This window comes from Parasteatoda tepidariorum, chromosome 5, assembly GCF_043381705.1.
Source record: "Parasteatoda tepidariorum isolate YZ-2023 chromosome 5, CAS_Ptep_4.0, whole genome shotgun sequence".
NCBI lineage: Eukaryota > Metazoa > Arthropoda > Arachnida > Araneae > Theridiidae > Parasteatoda > Parasteatoda tepidariorum.
The window spans coordinates 82889730-82907288 of NC_092208.1; the positions used below are offsets into that span (position 1 = coordinate 82889730).

Genomic DNA, 17559 nt, shown 5'->3' on the forward strand with positions numbered 1-17559 from the left:
ATTTGACCCAAGCTCAAAAGGTCGTGAGTTCGATCCCCCCCCCCGGTGAAGACTCCCTGTTTACGAAATGGTGCACACTAAATCTGTCAACCTCGCAAAGTTCTTCAAGTTCCTATTACAAATCAATACCTCTGGGGGTACTGGAAAGAAGATTAATCGTGCTCTAGTTCAGGTCAAAATTACAATAGCGGATAGATGGATGGTGTGTGAATGTTCTTCCTGTAAAACCTGATGTGAGAAGTCAAATTCTTGGCCATATATGGCACCACTGGAAAACAAGAAGAAACTCACCCCTCTGCCTTAAAATAGGCTTGTTAGTATAAACAAGTGGCATTAGACAACAACTTTTTATATTTATAAGAACCTCACTATTTTTAATTGATGATCTTTTTCTCTAAATAATTCAAACATTTAAAAAAACATATTTTACAAGAACATTTTTAAAAACTTCTTTTTTACAAAAATTGTACAGTAGCATCAGCTTGTGAGCAATAGAATGTTTGCTGATAAACTGTCAACGTGATATCAGAAAGTAACCAATCAGAATAGTTTTTATCTAATTTTTCATTGTGCAGTGAACTCGTATTTACTCCAGGAGAAATGTTTTTAGGTTTTTCACATCCAGATAGTTTACCTGGATACAATTTCTTTTCCCAAAATGGCTTCTTTGATTCTTTCCTCAAACGTTTCTCCTTGGCTCGCCGATTTTGAAACCAAACCTAAAAAATAATTTAAAATAATAAGGATTAAGTTGAATCATTGGGTTCACGTGCGTTCTAAAATGTCAGGACATCCGCTAACCACGTGATAGATGGTTCACTTCATCTAAAAGCTTTGAAAAAAAATAATTTTAAGCATATTATAGTAGTATTGTTCGAAATAATGACCAGACCGTCATTTTGTACAGTACGCAAAAAAATAAACGGACCACCTTGAAAAAGTCATATATTTTAAATTCATTTGATTTCTTAAGAATTATTCCACTGAGTTCACTCTTATTTTATATATTACCATTTGAAATTACATTCTTTAAAATGATGCAACAAAATGTATATTCTATAATTCAAATTTTTTTTACTATTTTTAAATAAAATTATATGAAAATAACATTCAATAAAAGTTATATTTTGCATGAAATTGTCTTTGGATAAACAAATTTAATGATTGTGTGCAAAAATCAGGGATGTGATTCTTCCGCGGATTCGTGTATTTTCGCTTTTTCTTCAGATTTTCCCCACTAACTTCAGCGGAAATTTTGTTTTGCACAATTTAAAATATTTTATGAGGAATTTAATTTTCCGCGAAACGAAAGTATTGAAGACCTTATTCCTCCCTCGGAAGTTTCTCTAAAAATCATTTCCTTGGGATAAAACTGGTTGACCTTTATTACAGGGATGAGTTTTTCCGCTTTTGTCTCTCAATATCAGCCTTTTTATCAAAAACTCCGATTCTCTAAAAGTATCAGGGTTTTTTTTTAAATGTAAATATCCCGCTTTTTTTTTTTTTTTTTTTTTTTTTTTTTTTTTTTTTTTTTTTTTTTTTTTTTNTATTTACGATTTTCAAAGATAAACAGAAAATTCAAACTACGCCCTAGCTGCTAACCCTTCCGCATTTTTATTTTAGCTATTTTCTCCGATTTTACGCACTGAAAATAAGATTTTCCGTATTTTTATCTGTCCGCCGGATAGCTCGTATTTTCGTAATGCAGGCGTAGCTGCTTCCTGTTTCCTGGCGTTAAAGCAAACGGAAAAAAAAAGTAGAGGTGGATTTTGCGGTGAAAATATTTATTTGCTCATTCAATTAATCTAGTAAATTTTTATTTATTTTGTCTAAACAAAACAAACAAGCCTTTTAGATATAAAGCCTTTAAATATCTCAATTCTTATTCACGCGATTTTAATATCATCGATTTTCGTATTTACCTGATTTAAAAGTTGCTCATTACGATTCTCATTTACGCTATTTAAATATCGTACGTTATGATTTTTATTTCCGAGATTTAAAAGTTCAATATCGCGTTTCGGATTTATGCATTTTTAAAATCGCGATTTTATTATCAAACATGAATTTTCGTATTTACCTGATTTAAAAGTTGAACGTTGTGATTCTTATTCAGGCGATTTAAATATCGTATATTGTGATTCTTTTTTACTAGATTTAAAAATCCAATATCGCGATTTGTATTTTTCGCTCTTTTAATACCCTATGTAGCGATTCGTATTCACGCGAGCTTTAAATCCGATGTCGTGATTCGTTTTTGCGGCTGTTATATCAAACATCGATTTTCGTATTGATGCGTGCTTTAAAAATTAGACATTGGGATTCGTATTCGCGCGATTTAAAAATTAGGCATCGGGATTCGTATTTACGTGATTTAAAAATTACTCATCATGATTCGTATTTTAGCATATTTTAAATTCGATATAGAGTTTCATATTCTCGTGAATTGAAAGCCATCATATCGGGATTCATATTCATATAATTTTAAAATTAATCATCGGGATTTATAATCACATGGTTTACAAGTTTAAAAATCGCACTTTTTTTTGTCAAATTTTTGGATATAATATATAGATATATTCATTCTTGTATTTCCTTTTTTTTACTTTCTGACTGCTCTCATCCCTGAAAAATGTTTCAATTTGCTAAAATGTTCTCGAGATACGATGAAATGAGCTCTCCTGACCTAACTATGGGGACCATATATATTGGGGCTGAGAAATCCGAATCCAGAAGAAAAAAAAAAGATATGTTTATTCAAGGAAAGTTCGTTTTTGTGTCTTATTTCGTAACTTTAAATATCGTGCGCACTAATTAATTTACATATCTCAGATCACCGCTCTCTTTGAATGTGAAGATCCAATCATTAGATCAAAAGTTATTCAGGGTGATCCGTTCTTTATTTTGCGCACTGTACATATTTAACTTTAAAATCATTAACTAATTAAATATATGATAAATCGATTATTAAAAAGATAATGACTTAATAAATTATTTTATTTTCACATTCTAAGGAAGAAATTAACAATTTTAAATTGAGAGTACAATTCGATTTTAAGTAATTTTATTCATCAGTTTTCTTAAATAACAATTTGTAAAGAATCCAATATTTTCTGATCCACATTTTGCCAGATATCCACTGCTGATTTCACTTACGACGCAATACTAGATAGAAAGTGCGTGTAGAATTTCTAAAATTGGGACAGGGGCAATGAAGAGAGATTGGATTTTGCAAACTGAGAGGAGAAGAGTGGAATGTGGTGCTCAACAGCTTGTTTCACTCGTGAATGCTTAGCCTCTATATTTAAATTTTGAACTGAAATCATACGGCTTAGATTTTATTTTTAACTAAAGTGGTAGCTAACATAAGAAAATTTCTGTGGTAGGTAAGTAGGTATTTAATTTACGTCACACTAGAGCTGCACGATGGGCAATTGGCGACTCTCTGGGAAACATCCCTGAGGATTCTCCGAAGACGTGCCAGCGCAATTTTGATCCTCTGCAGAGGGGGTGGCACTCCCGCTTCGGTAGCCTAACAATCTGCGTGCGAACTCGAGCACTTTACGGTAGAACAGTTTAACGAGGACCAATACCGCGCACCCTCGTTCCCATGATAGTTAACATTCCAACACGTGTGTGTTGTTGTTGTTCATTTACGTCACACTAGAGCTGCACAATGGGCTATTGGCGACGGTCTGGGAAACATCCCTGAGGATGATCCGAAGACATGCCATCACAATTTTGATCCTCTGCAGAGGGGAGGGCACCCCCGCTTCGGTAGCCCGACGACCTGCACGCGAAGTCGAGCACTTTACGGTAGATCAGTTTAACGAGGACCAATGCCGCACACCCTCGGTCCTTACGCAGACTGACCGCAGCCAGTGATACTTGACTTCGGTGATCTGCTGGGAACCGTGTCTTAAAATTTTTCTACTTCTTCCTTCATTTAAAAACGAAGTATTACTTTATCATCATTTGAATTTTTCTCGTCTAAAACGAGAGTAAAATTTTTTACTTAACTCAAGTAACAAGCAACTTTTGAAAATATCCATCATGAGTGCAAATCTTTGTTCACAAATTTTAGCGAGAGTTTAAACCAAATTGTGGCTGGCATAGGGTTGCTTCTCAGCAGATTAGGCGATGAAACAGTTGCCAAATAGAACCGAGGTGAGTGGAAGTGCCCAGGAGTCGACAATAGGGAAAATCGCATACCGCGAACCCTCGGTCCCTACGCAAGTTGAACAAAGTGGTCTCCCACCCGCTTACTGACCGCAGCCAGTGATGCTTGACTTCGGTATTCTACGGGGAACTGTGTCTTTACAATCAGTCCACTGCGGGACAAATTTCTGTGGAGTTACACGTTTAAGTTTCTTTGAAAAATCAACTTCATCTTGAAATTCTTTTATATCTGTCCTTGTCTCTGGAAATTTCGTTTTAATGAAGGTAGAAATGATAAACATAAGTAAATTTTGGTGACGTTATTTTGAAAAATCAGCTTAATCTTACCTGAACTACCCTCATATCTAACCCTGTCTCTGTGGATAGTTGTTCTCGTACAAAACGACTGGGTTTGGCACTCCTTTTGTAGGCTTGTTTCAGAGTTTCAAGTTGTGTTGGCGATATAGTTGTTCGGGGACGTTTGCTGGCACCTGTGCTGAAACAGGAATACTTATTTATTTAAAGTGTTTGCCGAAAATATTTTAATAAAGAACATATTGTAGGTAGCATTTGAAATTCGAAGTTTATTGTAAAACTAGAATTTAAAGTTTGCCAACAATTTTAAATTAAACCAATTTTTTTTTCTTTCTCAATTTACAATTGAGGAAAACAGAATTAATTTAAATTTTGCTAGCGTATTCAAGTTGTAAGTTCTATAGGCGATCACAACGCTCGAATACGCTATCTGAGGAGAAGAAGGGTTGCATGCCTTTGGCCCTTCCCTCTCCTCCTCTTTTCAGTTGTATAGGAATGTACTACGATATTTTTTCCTTTTCTTAATATTTTTTACTTAATAAAAATATTTTTCTAAATTTGCATGATGCTTTCTTTTAGAACTATGCTTAATGTGGTTTTCAGATCCAAGTTTAATAACTTAAAAGATTTTAATCTATATGAAAATCAAGACAGAATTATTTAATAGGAACTCTAAAACGAATTCTTGGTAGGAGTGGTAGGAAATTTGAGTAATGCGAAAAGCCTTTTTATCAATAATACGGATTTTTAAACTACATATTAAGAGTGACCATTACAGTTCACCTTGTATACATGAATAACTGTTTTGAACTACAAACACTTAAACAATTCTATTAGAAATAGGCTGACAGCTGGAAAGTTATATGAAGAAAACAGAATTTTAATCTAGAGTGAGAGTGGAATCAAATATTAAAATATGCATTTGACTACCACTGGACTACAAAGAGGAGCAAGTTGGCATTTCTGAAGTATGAATAAATGTTAGCCGCTACATCTGTCGTATCTAAAATGACGATGAATTGAAGAATTAACTGATAAGAAGTAGTGAACTCGAGCATTACATTTCTACTAAGAAAATTGCAATTTAATCTTGTGGAGGAAGTTATTGTAATGATTTTAACTATAATGTTATTGTTAATCATTATAGCTAAAAACATTACAACAATTTCATTGAGTGCATAAGTTATAAACAAGTACATTGTTTGCCTACGGTATTAAAACAATTTTTTACACTCAGAAAATGAAAGGGCCGGCAAAATTAGTTCATTCTTAGCTTATATCCAGTATAAGCATGTATTTGTATTTATTATAGTACATGATTATCTAGCCAAAAGTATCCAGACATCCAGTCACCTCCTAGGACCTTCACACGGATTACCATGAACGAGAAATCCGATACTTCAGTAGTCCGAACGTTGTGGCATCTTTCTTATTTCATCCTCACCGCGCTGTTTGGTAGGTACTTTATTTATATCACGCAAGAGCTGCACAATGGCATAATAACAACGGTCTGTGAAACATCCCCGAGGAAGATCCGAAGACAGGGCACCACATTTTTGACCCCCTGCCGAGGAGATGGCTCCTCCTTTGATAGCCAGAAGACATGTGCGTGAACACGAGCATTTTACAGCAGAACAGTTTAATGAGAACCGATACCGCTCACCCTCGGTCCCAAAGCTGGCTGATCAAAGTGGCCACGCACCCACTAATTGACCACAGCCAGTGATGCTTGACTTCGGTGTTCTACTAGTCTTGTCTAACTTTGTCTTTACAATCAGTCCTCTGCTGAACCACTGCGCAGTTTAGAAGTCCAGACGTTGTGATATCTTTCTTATCATATCGTCCACTGCGCAGTTTATGTTCGTTACGTCGGACTACTAAATCGGACCGGGCGGAGACTTTCTCTCTTCTAGGAGGTGTTGTACGGATTGAGGGTTATATTAAAATGAAATTACTTCCCTCTTTGCATTAAGGATGACCTGTTGTCGTCAGGGAAGGCTTTCCACCCATTTTTGATGTGTGGCCATAGAAGTTGACTTCTGAGCATCCATTACAGCTGAAGTTAGACAGTTGGGATGGTCAATTTGGCTGGCTATGTAATCCGTGTTCGAATTCGTCCCAAATGTGTTCTTATGAGATTCATACCGGGACTGTGCCGGAAAAAGCTAACTCAGATTTTGAACATCTATTTTGGCAAAACCATGGCTTCGAGAGTCTCGATGTATGAGTGAAGCAGTTATTATGCTGGAAGAGGAATGAGCCATCCATGAAATATTGTCATAGAGCTGGGAGAACAGCGCCGTTTAGAATGTCTACATGCATCTCCATCCCAGAGTTCATCTTTCTGACCACAGGAAATAAGGAACCCAAGCCAAACCATGAATGCCATCCTAATCAACGACCAGATCCACTTCATTGGTTGCATGTCCGAATACTTTTGGCCAGGATACAGTATTTGTCAGTATTTCAAAACGACATATTTTTAATCGAAAAACTTACCGTTGTTCATTAAATCAGACGCTGCAACATAATCTGTTTCGCAAACAAGTGTTTTGTCCTCTAGCAGGAAAAAATGGTCACCCGTAGTTAGAAGCCTTCCGCAACAAATGCATGCAAAACAATGGGTATGGTAAACAAGATCTTGCACTTTCCGCACTGTTTCCATAGGCACAACGCCTTCGCAACAACCACTGCATTGAACGCCATACTTTCTATGAAGAAAGGAATTTCGTTAGTAAATTTTGAAACACTTTTAAAAAAAATTTATGCTAGACAGTACACAGAGTGCCCATTAAAATCTCACCTACCCTCTTAATGACTGTAGCAATAGTTATAAAAGTTATGTCTAGGTTTAGTGAAGTTATGAGCTGCAAAGATAGATAGCTTATGGCGCCACCTGGTGAAAGCCTGCGAAGTTAGTTATCCTTCCTTAAAAATGGTGCAAGATAAGGGGAAAAAGTGTATGACCAAAACTGATGCGTAATTTATTTAGCAAAAATAGGTCGGAAAATTAATAGTTACGTTAGAGTTTAGAGAGCATTATTGAATCATATATAAATATAGATCATGTATTGTTGTTGTTGTTCATTTACGTCGCACTAGAGCTGCACAATGGGCTATTGGCGACGGTCTGGGAAGCATCCGTGATTCTCAAAAAACCTAACCATATATTTAAAACAAAATATCGCAGTATTGACTTGAGATAGAAAGTTGTTTTCTTGTATACTTTTTAGACGAAATTTTCCCTGTGTGTTTCCATGAACATAAAAAGAGATTATTCATTTACTATATCCTAAAATTTTTTAAAATTACCTAAAAGTCACTCTCCTGGCCAGATTGTTTAGAATTTTTTACCCTAACATTTCAATAATTAAATTGTTGTTGTTGTTTTTAATGCCATTTTCCAATACAGGCAAGACTGTTTGGTGAAACCAAGTGAACTTAAAACAGCTGGTGCATTTCTTGTCTCTTAGAGGCGCCATGTATGAGCACGAATACGACTTTAGGCACACACGTCGCAGCCAGCTTTAGAGGGCGGACTTATTCATACATCCATTTATTCATCCATAAATCGTAGTTCTAAAATGAATCAGAGAACGATCCATTTCCAATTCAGTACTTCCAGAGGCATTGATTTATTATGAAAACTTGAAGGACTTTGTAACCCGACAGATTGAGCGTGCACTAGTCACCATCGACTACACGGCTGGTGGAGATTGAACCCACTACCTCTGGACATGGGGCCAATGCCCTATCAGCCAGGCTACCCATTTTGCTTTTATGCACAGGGTACCCAAGGAATATTGGGACAAACTTTAAGGGGAGGTAGAGGACATTACAAGGATTCAGATTTGCATAACAACTCATGCTCGGAAACGACCCCGTTTGCCAGTAGGTAGGGTTGCTCACATGAGCATTGGAGGAAACAGATCTGCATTGCAGCAGTTATTTGAGCTGTCATCACCCGTAGAGGAGTATGCAACGTTTTACGAACATTGAGCTGGGAGATATGCACATGATGTACGGATTGACAGAGGGAAATGTACGAGCTGCAGAAAGATTGCTTCGCGAAAGCTAACCATAGAAAGATGCACCGGGCAGCCGATTGTTTATCAATTTACATCACAATTTATGTGAATATGGATCAAGTAATAGGCTTAGTGAAGGCCAGCTCGCGTGACTCGAACTTTCAGCGTGGAACAAACTGTGTTGGATACTGTTCTAAGGAATCCGTGCACCAGCTTTCAAGCCATTGCTGCTGCCATAGGAGGATCTTCGAGTAGTGTTCATCATATTTTGTTTGCGAAGTAAAGGCTTACACCCAGACCATCTTCAAAATATTGTCACTGATTTCCATATATCATTCAGCGTGTGTGCATTTTCCACAGTGGTATCTCGACCAAAGTCTCCTAGACCCGCATTTCCCGTCCTACGTTTTATTTACGAATGAGGCGAACTTCACGCGAGTTGGTGTGTTCAATCACCACAATGCGCATTTATGGGCAGGAGAGAGCCGTGAGACCACACGCTGCCAACATTCGAAAATATGAGAGGACTAAGATTAAAGAAAATCCGATATAAAAAATAATTTGAAAGGAATTGTGACGTTAAATGTTAGTTGAGCAATAAAAACAAGTTTTATTTTACCTGTAGAAATGCTTTTTACAAAAAATAGCTCGGTCTTTGCTATAGCATCTGTCTGTCAGTGGTATATCGCAAACAGAGCAACGTATGCAGTCTGGATGCCACAACTCATCTTTCATTTTCATCATTGTTCGATTTAGAATTGGATTTTGACAGCCTGTACAGCATAGAACAATTTCACCTGAAAATTAGTTGAAATATGATTGTTTTAAAAATTTTATACATAGTATACATTTGAAAAGACAACCTTAAAACATAAATGAAATTTTCAGGTTTTAGCATATAATTGCATCATCAGGAGTTTGAGAAATTCCGGATCTGTAAAATTCACGGATATATAATTTTCCGAAATATGTTCGAAAAATTTACAAAAATAAATAAATATAAAAATTAAGAAATAAAAGAAAAAAATTCAAATTTTGTTTTTTAGGTAATCTCTATAACTAAGCAAGAATTTCAGCTAAAAATGATATATCTTTTTCTTTTAATTACAATTATTAAAGCCTTATTATATATTAACATATATTATCTATATATAAATATAATACAAATATGGAGATATATTATTATACACTAAATTATATCAACTGAAATTGTTATTATGCATTATTATTATGCATTAATACATATTAACCAACATTGAGAAGTATTACTATAAATATATTATCACACCTTAATACATATTAATGGAAATTGACATGTATTATTATACATTAATAGGTATTAACTCAAATTGAGATGTACCATTATACATTAATATATATTAACGGAAATTGAGATGTATTATTATGCAAAAATATAAAGTAACGGAAATTGCGATATATTATTATAAATTACATTATTATGTCTTATTGTATATTAATGAAAGAGATTATACATTAATGTTTATTATCGCAAATTGTAATATATTTTTATACATTAATATATACTAACGGAGATTGGGATGTCATATTATATTAAAGTTTACATTGACACCTTTCTCATTTATATTTTAGAGATTATTAAGTGGTAAAGCTTGAAAACACAATATTTTTCGATTTAATTTTCAATCTGTCCAATATGATTGAATTTGGTTCATAATGGTTTGTCATAGCCTCTATCTAAATAATGAATTATAAGTTGGAATTTAACAGGAAACCTCTCTCTTCTCCAGAAAATGGATAATAATAATAAACATAAATGGCTGATGTATAATGTTTTTCATTTCTAAATGCAATTTGAAGTTTAATGACCATAATTAGTCTAGATATAAGTGAGCCACAATAATTTTTTATTTAACGTTTTTCTGTAAAATTTTTTATGAGCTCAATTTTGATAATGAACATCAATAGAGCCGTGGTTGCTCAGAGGGATAGAGCACTCGCTTCCCAATGATGTAATGGTTCGAATCCCAGAGATGGCAAGTTGATGCAGATTCCACACCCAACAAGCACCGACTGCAGTGCAGTTGTAAAGTAGAATACGAATCCCCTTGTCGTAGGGTTAACCGCGGGAGGTTTCGCGTTTTTCTTCACCACGTAACGCAAATTCGGGTTGGTTCCATCAAAAAAAGTCCTCCACGAAGTAAAATTTCTTTTAATACTTGATCCAGGAATTGTCTTCTCATTTGGATTTGGCTCAAAATTACATGGCTACGACAGTAGACATTAGTAGTCGTAAACTGAAAATTAGGTTGGCTTTTCAACGACGGTTATAAAAAAAAATATAAAATTATAAATGAACACCAGGAATAGAATCTTTATAAAATTATATCTAAAAATCATAAAAAGTGATTTGATATATATTAAATCCTTTCCACGCGGTTGTCATATACTAAGTTTTACTTTAGTTTTTTTTTATAACCGTCGTTGAACAGCCGACCCAATCTGATAGGTTTACGACTACTAATGTTTAACTCCGTAGCCTTGCAATTTTGAACCTAATCCAGAAGACAAGAGAACTCCTGGATCGAGTATCGGGAGAAATTTGCCTCCGTGGAGGACTTTTTGATGGAGCTAACCCGCATTTGCGTTACATGGAGAGGAAGACCACGAGAACCTCCCACGGTTAGCCTGACGGCAAGGAAACTCTATCCCATATTCCGTCTACCACTGAGGATATTTCACTTCATTACTGTGGTCGGTGCAAGCCGCATGCGGAATTCGTATCGACTGAGATTCAAACCCGGTTCGCCTCAACCGAACGCTCTATCCCCTGAGCCATCGCTGCTCAAGTTTTACTTAAGTAATAATTTTCTTTCTTTTTAAAACGGAGGAAAGAATACTATTTAATGTCACCTATAATGAAGCAACCTTGTTTTTTTTAAACTATCGCCAGCCTTTAACTACTTGAGAAAATTTTTTTTTTAATTTACCTACGATATATATATATATANTATATATATATATATATCAGGAGGCTACCTGTTAAACCATTTTTTCGGTTGAAATTTATAGTCATTTCAGAATAATGAATTTATAGGTTTTTTTAAAAAATAAATATGGAATTTTTTTCTGGTTAAAACTTACCGTTATAAAGCATGTAGTTTTTAGTTAAAAGTTGAAGAAAATTGTCTGCCATGCCAGTCGGATATTTCTCAACATTTTAAGATGAATTTACAACTTCGTATCGATGGGGGAAAAAATCGATATTTTATGATGAACCACGCCTTTCGAAACTCGCCGCCTATCAGACGCGCTGATCGTCTTAATCACTTATCCACACAAAACAAATGCTCAGTTTCTTTCTCGTCGTTTAAGGATTAATCACTAATTTTAAATCAGCTGAATTGGTAATAGTTGAATTGTTTAATACCAGCCTTGATTCAAAGAGATCCCGGGTTTAACGAAGAAATTTTGAATAAAAAATTGGTTTTACATAATATCCTGTCAATAAGATTATTGCCCGGATTTAAAGTGGAATTTTCCCGAGATTCAACCAGAAATTAATTACAGTTTATTATAGTTGATTAACTAATTAAATTCTAAATTTTCTTTAAACCAAAAATATTTAAATACTTCAATATTTCCCAAGATCAACCTATTCGCGACAATTGAGAATTTTAGCGTTCCTTAGGATTTTAATTTGACATTTTTCAGACAAAATTAAATTGTTTTAAAAATTTATATTTTATTTTTTATAATTTTTATAGTATATGCTATAATTTATATATATATATATATATATATATAATATAATTTTCTCATATATTACAATTTATATAATTATTTTAAAAGTATTTGTAAATATATGCGAGTATTTTTGGAAAATATGCCACCTATTTTTTCGTAAGAAATTATTTTCAAATGAACCTCGTGCTTCAAAAATTCATTAAAGAAAGAAGGAAAAAAAAGGAAAAAAGAAAAATCCCAAACTGTTCACCAGAGCCGTGGTGGCTCAGGGGATAGAGCATTCTCCTTGCAATGAGGTGAACCGGGTTCAAAATCCAACGATGGATGATCGATTCGAATTCCGCATCCGACTCGCACCGACCACTGAGCTGACGTAAAATATCCTCAGTGGTAGACGGATCATAGTTTAGAGTCCCCTTCCGTCAGGCTAACCGTTGGAGTTTTTCGTAGCTTATTACCTCTCCATGTTACGCAAATGCCGTTTAGTTCCATTAAAAAAAAGTCCTCCACGAAGGTAATTTTCTCCCAATACCTGATCCAGGAATCCCCTTGTTTTCTGAGTAGGGTCCAAAATTGAAAAAGTGAGACTAAAATCACAAAAAAAGCACTTAAAATTGCAATAACTTTTGAGCAAATAGGAAATTAAGAAAATAACTAGATTGCTTTGTAGAAACTGTTCGCTAGATGACAAAAAATATCCAAACAAGCAAACTTCTCAAGGATATGTGACATCACTTCCCAACCAAGCTCCAATAATTTAGTTCATGTGGATAAAGATGCGTGAAACCTCGCATAGGAATAGGATTCTTTTGCGACCCTTCATGTTGCCTCGACCTTACACCATCTAAGTATCACTTATTTAAAACTTAGCAAAACATTTTAAATGGCAGAAAATTGAATGACAACAACAACCTTAAATCGCATTTGGTTGATTTTTGCTGATAAAAACCAGGAGTTGTATAAGTGCAGAATTATGAAGTTACAAGAAAGATGACAAAAGGTTATCGAACAAAATAAAAGATATCAGACTAAAGTTTATTTTCTGTGTAGAAAAAAATTTAGTGGCATCCCGCACTAAAAACACGAAATTACTTTCTTACCAACTCAATAGTCATTCCTATCCATTCCATGAGGTACAACGAGCCAAACACAAAAACAAAACGGAACACCCTGAATAACTTTTTATCTAAAGATCGGATCTTCACGTTCTAGGACTGAATCTTACTGGTTCAAGGTGTGAATTTATAAATGCTAATTAATTAATGTAGACAATATTTTGAGTTATGAAATCAGAAACAAAAACATATTTTCTCTGAATAAACATGTCTGCTTTTTTCCTACAAATTCCGATTTCTGACTCCCAAAAATATAATGGTTATCTGCAATCTCGGAAATATGGTACCCATAGGTTGATCAGGAGAGTGGTCCAAAGTTGGGATTCCTTAATGATAATTTTACTTTTTGCTTATTTCGGCATATCTTGAGAACTTAAGCTAAATAAAAAATGTTCGCACATAATTATAAAATTCGTTTATCCAAAGATAATTTCATGCAAAATTTAACTTTTAGTACATAATTATTATTTTTTAATATTTTATTTAATAAGAGTCGAAATAATTTTGGATTGTAAGGCATACATTTTTTTTACATAACTTTAAAGTATCAAATTTTACATGGCAAAATGCAAATTTGAGTGAAATTGATTGTACAATTCCTGAGAAATTGAATTTTAAATATACGACTTTTTCAGAATTTGATTTCTCAGAAACTATTCGACCGATTTCGCTCAAATTTTGTATATTGCAGTGCTAGTTTATACACTTTCAAATAATGTGAAAAACTGAATACCTTATATTTCAAATTGTTTTCCACTACTATTAAATAAAATAATAAATATTTACTAAAATTTATTTTTTGCATGGTACATGTTCAATTAATTTTTTGCATAATAAATATTCACTGAAATTTGTTCCTTGGCTAAACGAATTTTAAAAGGTTGTGCAAAAATTTTTCCTTTTGTTGAAAAAGTCCTCGAAAGATAGCGAAATACGCAAAAAGTAAAATTCACATAAAGGGGTCCAAACTTTGAATCGTTGTCCTGACCAAACTATGAGGACTATATTTCTCAGATTGCGGCTACTCTCTATTTCCTGAGGGTCAGAAAACCAAGTCATTTGAAAAATAAAAATGGTATGTTTAGTCAGAGAAAGTACGTTTCTGTGTCTGATTTCATAACTTAAAATATCGTCTACATTAAATAATTATTATCATAATCGAGGTCCTCTCCTCAAACCATTAAGATTGAATCTTAGCACGTGAAGATCCGATCATTAAACAAAATGTTATTCAGGATGGTCCATTTATCCTCCCGCGCAATGTACATTGTTTTAACAGTGCCAGTTACCATTAAAATTTACCATTTTACAGGATTATTTTTTTATCTCAGCTTCTGTAATTTTGATAGTTCTGTTCCCAACCTTTATTTTTCCATTATTTGTTGGCAACTTGACGTTTCTTTTCTTTTTTTTCTCTTTTTTTCAAACTATTCTCGTTTCTTAATCATTTAACATTTTACAGGGTGTTTGAAAAATACGGAAATGGTCAGGGCTCGATTAACAGATCTTTAGGCTCTGGACATAAAGCCACTTAATGGTCCATTAAAACAGGCAACAAGTTTCAATTGATATGCATGTCTTTTTCCACCTTAATATCAAAAGATAATTTTTTAGATAACAGTAATTTGTAAACACCCTTATTTAGAAATACATCATGCAGAAATTCAAAATTTAATTTAGCTCTAAACTTTTATTATGAGAAAAAAAATTAAAATTTAATTGATAGCGCAAGAGTTGCTGGTGTGAATAGTGAAAATTATGTTCGGAACAAGTACTTATCAAATTATGTTATTGAATTGCGTTATTGTGGTAGTGGTAGTATAAAAAATTACTATTTTCTTACTTAAATTTGGGAGTAAATTTTAAAAATTTGGGAGCCCCTACAAATTAAAGGTCAAACAAGCTTAAAAAAATGAAAAATATTTTCTTTTTATGCGTCAATTGGGAATTGGATGGATACTTACTAGCTGGGGTTCCTGGGCCTGACCCCCTTGATAATTTCATGTTTTAAACTCGCTAGAAAAGCACGATACAAATTAAACCGTGTTGAAACACGATTAAAATTAAAGGAGTTATTGCAACTGAAAAAATAAAACATTTTTAGCAAACACCTCTTTGGTCAGTTGGTCCACTATAACAAGGTTCCCATTGTCTGGAAATGTTTTTAATGCGGTAGCGAACGTGAGATAAATCTTGATAATTTAAGCGGTCAATAAATTTTTAATTTACGGAAATAAAGAAAAATATCTTTAAAAAAATTTCTTAATTCTCAAGTGAAAGCTCAATTAAAGCTTTTTTCAATAGCCTTGAAAAATCTTAGCAACCACTCATTTGTTTTTTCTAAGTCGTGGGAACCCTTTATAAAGAATTTTAAGCATCGCGGCTCCATATTCGTCCTGTTCCCCTGCATTGCCCTGAATCTCCATATCTCCCTTACTGATTCACCGCTTATAGGCTCCTTACTGATTCATTTTATATATTAGATTATTATTTTATAACTTTTGTTGAACAACCAACCCAATTTTGGGGTTCACGACTACTAGTGTTCAACTCCGTAGCTTTGCAAATTTGAACCCAATGCAGAAGACAAGGGAACTCTTGGATCAAGTTTTGGGAGAAATTTGCCTTCGCGGTGGACTTTTTGATGGAACTACCCCGCAATTGCGTTGTATGGAGAGAAAAAAAAAAAAGAAAACCTCCTACAGTTAGCCTGACGGTATCCTCTAAACTATGATCCGTCTACCACAGAGGATATTTTTACGTCAGCACTGTGGTCGGTGCGAGCCGGATGCGGAATTCGTATCGACCAGCCGTATATTAGATTAAAATCAAAAGAGACATAAAGTTCTCTCAGTGCAAAATAATAGTGAAGTAATAGGGGTAATAATAATCAGCAACGCATCGAACCTGCTACCTTCCGAATTCATTTGCGTAATTGTATTCTTGTATTCCGAATTCCTGTATGTTAATGGCGGTGATTTTACTTGCAATCAATTTGCCATGACGATACTTAGATATCGTATTAATGTTGATTAATTATTTACGCGTTGGAATAGTTAGTTAGTTAGTTCATTTACGTCGCACTAGAGCTGCACAATGGCCTATTGGATTAGCGACGGTCTGGGAAACATCCCTGAGGATGATCCGAAGACATGCCATCACAATTTTAATCCTCTGCAGAGGGGATGGCACCCCCGCTTCGGTAGCCAGACGACCTGCGCGCGAAGTCGAGCACTTTACGGTAGAACAGTTTAACGAGGACCAATACCGCACACCCTCGGTCCCTACGTAGACTGATACGAGTTGGAATAAAATGAACAAAGTGTGGCCATTTTTTCTAGCACGCAAGGAGTGCATCTTAAAACGAAAAAATATATAAAACATCAAGAGTAGTTTTCCAAACTTTTAAATGGTCAAAACATCCCTCTATCGAAATAAAAGATAAAAAAAAATTATTTTTCATTAAGTTATTCTTCATTTAATTGGTTATTAAACTATTGTTAGATTAGTTGAGGAAAGTGATAAATCGATACGTACTAATTGAGTATATCAGCTAATCGATTTTTCCTTAATATTCATCCATCCTTACATATGCCACCTGCGATAACTTAAAATGTCTATTTGTGAATGAGTATTTCAACTTCGAAGGTTGCTGGAAAATTTAGCCAAGCTTTATGAACTATTAATTTAAGATTAAAAATGCTTCTCCAAGTGCTTTATTTATCTCAAAAAATATTTTAAGTGTTCTAAACGTTTTCTACGCATTTTCAGTTCTGAAACGCCAAAACTTTCACAAATTTTGAAGAAAGAAAGAAAGAAAAAAAAAAGAACAAAGATATTCGTTTTTTAAACATCAAACAAAACAAAAAATGGTGTGTTAGACTGTCAAATGGTGTACCTTTTGTAGATATACTGCAGTCATGGATGTATCAATGTTGACACAACTGCTTAGGCGGCGTCTATTGAATTAGAAGACCTTTATGTGAAAGAACGGCAGAATGTAAAAGCCTCCTCCTCCTCTATTTAACTTAGAAAGACTTTCTAAAGGAAACATTTTCTCTTCTCCTGACATGCACTACTTTTAAACTCTATAAAACAGCTTAATCGCGGATGCATTCCATATAAAAAATAAATTATGATATTGTTCCACTATTCTTCAACAATATATATATATATATATATATATATATATATTCAATTTGCACTTGATCCTGGAA

General features: G+C 34.2%; 1 protein-coding gene across 3 annotated transcripts; it reads right to left on the minus strand.

The window, feature by feature from the left end:
* Window positions 1-344: 344 nt before the first annotated feature.
* On the minus strand, window positions 345-17365 carry LOC107439196 (LIM/homeobox protein Lhx4-like). 3 transcript variants are annotated; one of them, XM_071180908.1, is made up of 5 exons: window positions 17241-17365; window positions 9121-9298; window positions 6973-7184; window positions 4507-4649; window positions 345-719 (listed from the first exon to the last, which is right to left on the minus strand). In XM_071180908.1, exons 2-5 carry the CDS (start codon window positions 9243-9245, stop codon window positions 456-458), a joined length of 744 nt encoding a protein of 247 aa, XP_071037009.1. In that variant the 5' UTR covers window positions 9246-9298; window positions 17241-17365; the 3' UTR covers window positions 345-455. The 3 variants fall into 3 exon arrangements, with proteins under 3 accessions (XP_071037009.1, XP_071037008.1, XP_015907189.1); XM_071180907.1 differs by lacking the exon at window positions 17241-17365 and adding an exon at window positions 16880-17132; XM_016051703.3 differs by lacking the exon at window positions 17241-17365 and adding an exon at window positions 11625-11758.
* Between the last annotated feature and the right edge of the window lie 194 nt (window positions 17366-17559).